The sequence below is a fragment of the Adiantum capillus-veneris genome, chromosome 17 (genome assembly GCF_014529385.1).
Source record: "Adiantum capillus-veneris isolate H3 chromosome 17, ASM1452938v2, whole genome shotgun sequence".
Lineage (NCBI taxonomy): Eukaryota > Viridiplantae > Streptophyta > Polypodiopsida > Polypodiales > Pteridaceae > Adiantum > Adiantum capillus-veneris.
The window spans coordinates 10961455-10967147 of record NC_140947.1 but is presented as its reverse complement, the minus strand read 5'-3'; the positions used below and the strand labels follow the sequence as shown (position 1 = coordinate 10967147).

At 41.6% G+C, this 5693-nt stretch overlaps 1 protein-coding gene across 1 annotated transcript; it reads left to right on the top strand.

Annotated features, from left to right (window-relative positions):
• The first annotated feature begins 322 nt into the window (after positions 1–322).
• Positions 323–908, top strand: LOC147436801 (large ribosomal subunit protein eL19-like). Its single transcript, XM_086485780.1, has 2 exons — positions 323–518; positions 874–908. Exons 1-2 carry the CDS (start codon positions 323–325, stop codon positions 906–908), a joined length of 231 nt encoding a protein of 76 aa, XP_086341906.1.
• Positions 909–5693: the final 4785 nt, after the last annotated feature.

The following is a 5693-nucleotide window of genomic DNA, read 5'->3' as shown; positions in this document are numbered from 1 at the left end:
GTGCGCTCTTTGAGAGAGTTTTTTTACTTGGTGAGCCTAAGGCTCTTTTTGCAGCAGCAGCCACCACGTGGCATTACATTTAGATTTAAAAAAAACATCATTGCCATGAAAAGCTCTTAAAAAAACTCCCCACAAAAAGCTACCAAGTGAATAAAATAAAAAAACCACTTTGCATTGCTCAATTGCTCTCATATAGAAACAATTCGAACTTCTCCACAAGCAGGTTCGAACTTCTCCCCATTGCCATATTCGTCTCATTACGGTTTTGTGAGAGTGGGCGACAACGGTGTCCCTCAAGCTGCAGAAGAGCCTCGCGTCTAGCATGCTAGAGTGTGGGAAGCGCAAGGTCTGGCTTGATCCCAATGAGGTCAACGAAATCTCTATGGCCAATTCATGGAAAAATATCAGAAAGCTGGTCAAGGATGGCTTTCTGATTCGGAAACCAACCAGGATACACTCGCGGGCACGAGAAAAGCGTGCTTTGGAGGCTAAAAGGAAAGGCCGTCATTCAGGATATGGTAAGAGGCGGGGTACTAGGGAGGCCAAGCTACCCTCTAAAGTTCTCTGGTTGAGGAGGATACGAGTGCTTCGCCGGTTTTGCTGAGAAAGTACCGGGAGGCTAAGAAGATTGACAAGCATATGTACCATGATATGTATATGAAGGTCAAGGGTAACGTGTTCAAAAATAAGTGCATGCTCATGGAGAGTATTCACAAGTCTAAAGCTGAGAAGGCTCATGAGAAGACACTGTCTGATCAGTTTGAAGCCTGTAGAGCAAGGGAAAAGCTATCAGGGCCGAGTGAAAAAGTGTCAAGAGGGAAGAGTGCTTGGCACAGTAATTGAGTACTGAAGCAACACCAACGATCCCTACAGCTGCCCCTGAGGCCACCAAGAAGTCCAATAAGTGAGCGACATAGCAAGATTTAGCTAAGAGCTATGACTCGTTAGTACTTAAATAGAAACCTTGGACCTTTGACCTTGTGCAATGAGATATAGTTTTGAGCGACATAGCAAGATTTAGGTAAGAGTTGTGACTCGTTAGTACTTAAATAGAAACCTTGGACCTTTGAGCTTGTGTAATGAGATACAGTTTTTGCGTTACTCTTGAAAGCATGACTATTGCAAGACTAAAAGGGTTTGCATTTTTCAATTTTTCCCCATCTCTTTCTTTGACTATTGGTTATTGTTGTCGAGACTGTTACTAGAGTTTTAACGTCGTAAAAAACTATCCCAAGAGATCTTAAAGATCTAGCCAATGAGGAGAGAGAGAAGTGTGATTTAGCAGTTGCGCCTCTCCAAAGGTCTCCTTTTGCTGCCGCTACTTGTCCCCAATAGAAGTTTTGAACTCTTGCCTCGCAGAAGCACGTGCTCTCACTCCCCTGCCTTGCTTAGTCCAAAAACCACCATGATTCTTCACATTGGATGCTTAGTAGGGTTGGGAAAAACCTACTCAAGCCGCAACACCAAAAATGATGGTGTGACAAGAGATTAGGTCGGCCTGCGTCAACATGCAGAAGCTCTACTTGTGACAGAGTACAAGGCCGCGTGATTCACGTCAACACAGATATGTTGATCCTACAACATGCACGATCTCCCCCCCCTCAACCTCTTCCCTTCCGGCCTTCCCTCACCCATATACAATCCCCTCCTCCTCCTCCTCCTCCTCTCTCTCTCTCTCTCTCTCTCTCTCTCTCTCTCTCTCTCCCCCCCCCCCCCCCCCCTCCATCTCTTTAAAAAAAAATTCCACGCTGGCGTGGCTCTTTCAGAGACTTTTTTTTTACGAGATTGAGAGAGAGTGAGGAGAGAGAAAGACAAGGGGAAGGGTTGAAAAAAAAAACCTAGGTTTAGTGTAATCACATCTCCAAATCTTGAGATTTACCTCTAATTTTTAAATTTGAAAGTGAGAAAACCTACAAAATATAGAGAAATTTAGCGTCATTTGGTGTAAAAACCTTCAGATTTAGTCAGTTTACCACTAAAATTCTCATAGGTAGGTTTGCCAAGTTTTCAGAACAAAGTTTTTTTCGAGCACTGGTCCTTGCCCGTACGTGAAAGAGTTCACGTCTCTTTCAAAGAGATTTTTTGAAGGGTTTTGTTTATACTATATAGTTGTTGAAAATGACGATGATTAAACTTGAGGACCTTCTTGCCCTATTCCTTCAAAACCAAATTTGTAAATGATTAGGGACCTTGAGATTTAACTTTCCTAGTCAACACAATTGTCTCAACATGGCACAATGTTGTTTGTTGTAGCACAACCAACCTCCCAGTTACCCCTTGGAGGGAGTTACCTTATGGGGTGCTAAGGACCGAGGCTTGGGCCACATCATTCTACAAGAGGACAGATGCAATGCTATACTACCATCCATTTGAATTGTTATGAGGCATTGATGGACGTACAACTCCCAAACAATAGATAGAGTACAAACAAAAATGGAGGGCTAAGCCGCATTAGGAAAAGCGAGGGAAAAGAATTTCAAAGGAGTACAATGAATATCATACACCATGGCTCTAAGAAGTGCATACAACATAGGGGCATCACATGTTGGGTGAGTAATCAGGGTCGAGGCATTTTGATGGACAACTGAGTAGACTAGTAATGCTGAGCAGTCTAGGAACTTTTAGCTGTGCTCATATAAACATGGAAAATTTAAGAGAAGGTTTTTACACTAAATTTCTCTAAACTGTGTAGGTTTATTCACCATCTACTTTGAGTTTTGAAGATGAATCTCAAAATTTGTAGGTGGAATTACACTAAACCTAGGTTTCTATCGATATGGGTAGGTGGAAGAGAACTAGCATGTGGACAAAGTTGTCATAAGAAAATTGGTCATAGATTTATCAACCTTGCGTACTCTTCTATCAAAGCACTCTTCATAATCCCCAACCATTACCACCTCCCTTGACACGTTTTTTCGCCACCACCTTTGGCAACACCACTAACCCCCCCCCGAGATAGAAGGCTACCTATGATTGTGTGATCCAAACTTTAATATATACCATGATGTGGATTTTCTCAAAAGCATAGCCTCATTACAATAATATAATTATTTTCAAGTTTCCACTGTTTTCTCTATAGTAACTTAAAATACATAGTATGTTATTGTACATCAACCCACAATAAATTGAGGTAGAGCAAGAGAGAGGAGGAGAAGAAGAAGAAAAAGTGAAGAGAAGCTCAAGCTCCCAAACTCTCCTTATTCATGACATTTGTTTGAGTGGCAACAACCTTACTCTTTTAGTGTAAGTCTCGTGGTCCTACATGTAGGGAGGTAAGAATAGGAGATTTATATCCATTGGAATCATGGTGCCACTATTCCCAACAAGGATCGATGGTGGTAGAAATGAGCTTCTAGTCTCTGAGGGAAACTAGTTTCAAGAAGAGGAATATCAATACGCCATTGTATGGGTTCCAATTGTTATAGCCCATCAAAGGAAACATTCTACCAAACCCTTGTTCAAGGGGTTTTTTCTGTCAGAAATTTGTGGTCGTTTGTATAGTGTGGCTTAGCTAGTCTTGCCCGTTTTAGGGATTGCTCGGAAAATCTCGCTCTACATTTGAGATTCCTCCTTACCTCCTAACCAATCCTTATGCTTCCGGATCTCTCAAAGCCATTTGAGGTCCAATGTGATGTTTGTGGTGATTTCCTTGGAGCAATTTTGCTTCAAAAAGGGCATGCCATAGCATATGAGAGCCAAAGGCTCAATGCCGATGAATGGGTCTTGCGCATATACAAAAAAGATCTTTCAGCTATTCTACATGCCCTAGACACATGGAAACACTATCTCTTGGGGACTCCATTCATCCTACGAATGGATCACAAAGCCTCAAGAACTTCATAACACAAACCAAGCTTTCCGACAAACAAATGAGGTGGGAAAATTTTCTTTCGCAATTTAAATTTCATATTGCTCACATTGATGGAAAACACAATCAAGTGGTCGATGCACTATCACAACGGCCAAGGGTAAATATGGTGTCTATAGCAACTCACAATGATCTATCTTTATGATAGATGAGTATGCTATTGATTGAAACTTTAAGTACGTAACTACAACCTTTGCATTAGGAAAGGAAGAAAAAAAGAACCATTCACCTTGGAGGATGGTTATCTTCCAAACGGCAATAGGCTATGTGTTACTCACCCATACAATAAGAAAGTCATGTATGAATACCATGCTTCTCATTATGCGAGGCAAAAAAGGATTCCATAATCTACTCTGAGTAGAAATGCATTTATGTTGGTCTACCATGAAAAGTAAACATACAAGAGTATGTTTCAAAATACGTGGTATACCAAAAATTAAAATTCGATCAAGGGAAGAAACTTGGATTGTTTCAGTCGACAGACTTAGCAAGAAAACACACTCTATGCCTGTCAAAAAGACTATTAAGGCACATCAAATGACAACCCTCTTTAGAGCTCAAATTTTCAAGTATCATGGCTTGCCAACATCCATAGTGTCGGACAAAGATCCTAGAATGACAAGTTATTTCTAGAAGGCTCTCTTTGAGAATCTAGGAAGTAGACTAAATTTCTCTTTTGGCCTATCATCCACAAATGGATGACCAAGATGAAATAACTAATCTAATGATTCTGGAATCTACTAAAAGCCTATGTCATGGAAGTAGATCAACGTTCTCAATGAGAGAAGTACCTACCTCTTATAGAGTATGCATATGTTGGACGGGAAGTCTCACACACCCATGAAGTGCATGCAAACACTACCTAGATCAACATAATGTCCATCGAGGACACAGATGACACGATAGGCACACGAAGGAAATCTCTTTAGCTTGTTAGGCTGAGACCATCCTACACATACAACACTCTGGAAGGCCAACTAAGCCACAATCAAGAACCTCACTGCTCTCAACTACACCACCTTGCCACATACACACATACGGAAGGTAACTCACCTAATCATGCCAGATTCATACGAAACTTAAGGAACACCATCCCCTCACTAGGATACACCTATCCCTAAGCTTCTACACTCAAAACCCTCACTCTAAACCCATCTGCGAAAAACGCGTAGGATGACAGAGAAGAATTTTGAAAGTGCCCGGAACTGAAATTTATGAGTACCTATGCGTAGCTTATGTCGCCACGATTCTATAGACTACTAGCACGCAGAAAACAGACATCGTTTGATACACTTACGGCCACAAATAGCTTGTAGATACGTTGGCGTGTGCGCTTCGTCTTGTGTGGAATGCTTGGCGTCCTCGCGTAGCTCTCCTCGAGCCTACAACAATGGTGCAGTCGGATCTCCAATGTGTTGAGCGAGCAGGGCCTAGCAAGAGGATGAAGCTCACACTCACTCTCTTTCTCTCTCACACACACCAGACGGCAGCATAAAGTTTGATTATGATTAAAAGTCTTTTTTACAAAATGACCTAGGTACCTTATATACTAAGGCTACCTTAGGTTTAACCAAAAATGGGGTTGACAGGGTCAAATGGCTTTGTATTTACAATCTGGAAGTGCCATTGCACCCCGGCTTCTGAAACTAGAATAACTACTCATTACAAATGACGTTTATAGCCATAATCCGCAGCATTTCATAACTCGCAAAAGATAAGACTTTGGTAAGAAACTTGAGTTATGTTGTGTTGTTGACCCAGCGGTCAACATTCCCACCTTCCGCGTTCATGTCGTCTCCGACATGACCTGATTGTTGATGGCAAT

Bases quoted from the DNA above. Each gene is read 5' to 3' on its own strand.
- LOC147436801 (XM_086485780.1), top strand. From the start codon at position 323: ATGCTAGAGTGTGGGAAGCGCAAGGTCTGGCTTGATCCCAATGAGGTC. The intron at 519-873 runs GTAAGAGGCGGG...CGATCCCTACAG, and splicing joins AGGCCGTCATTCAGGATATG to CTGCCCCTGAGGCCACCAAG.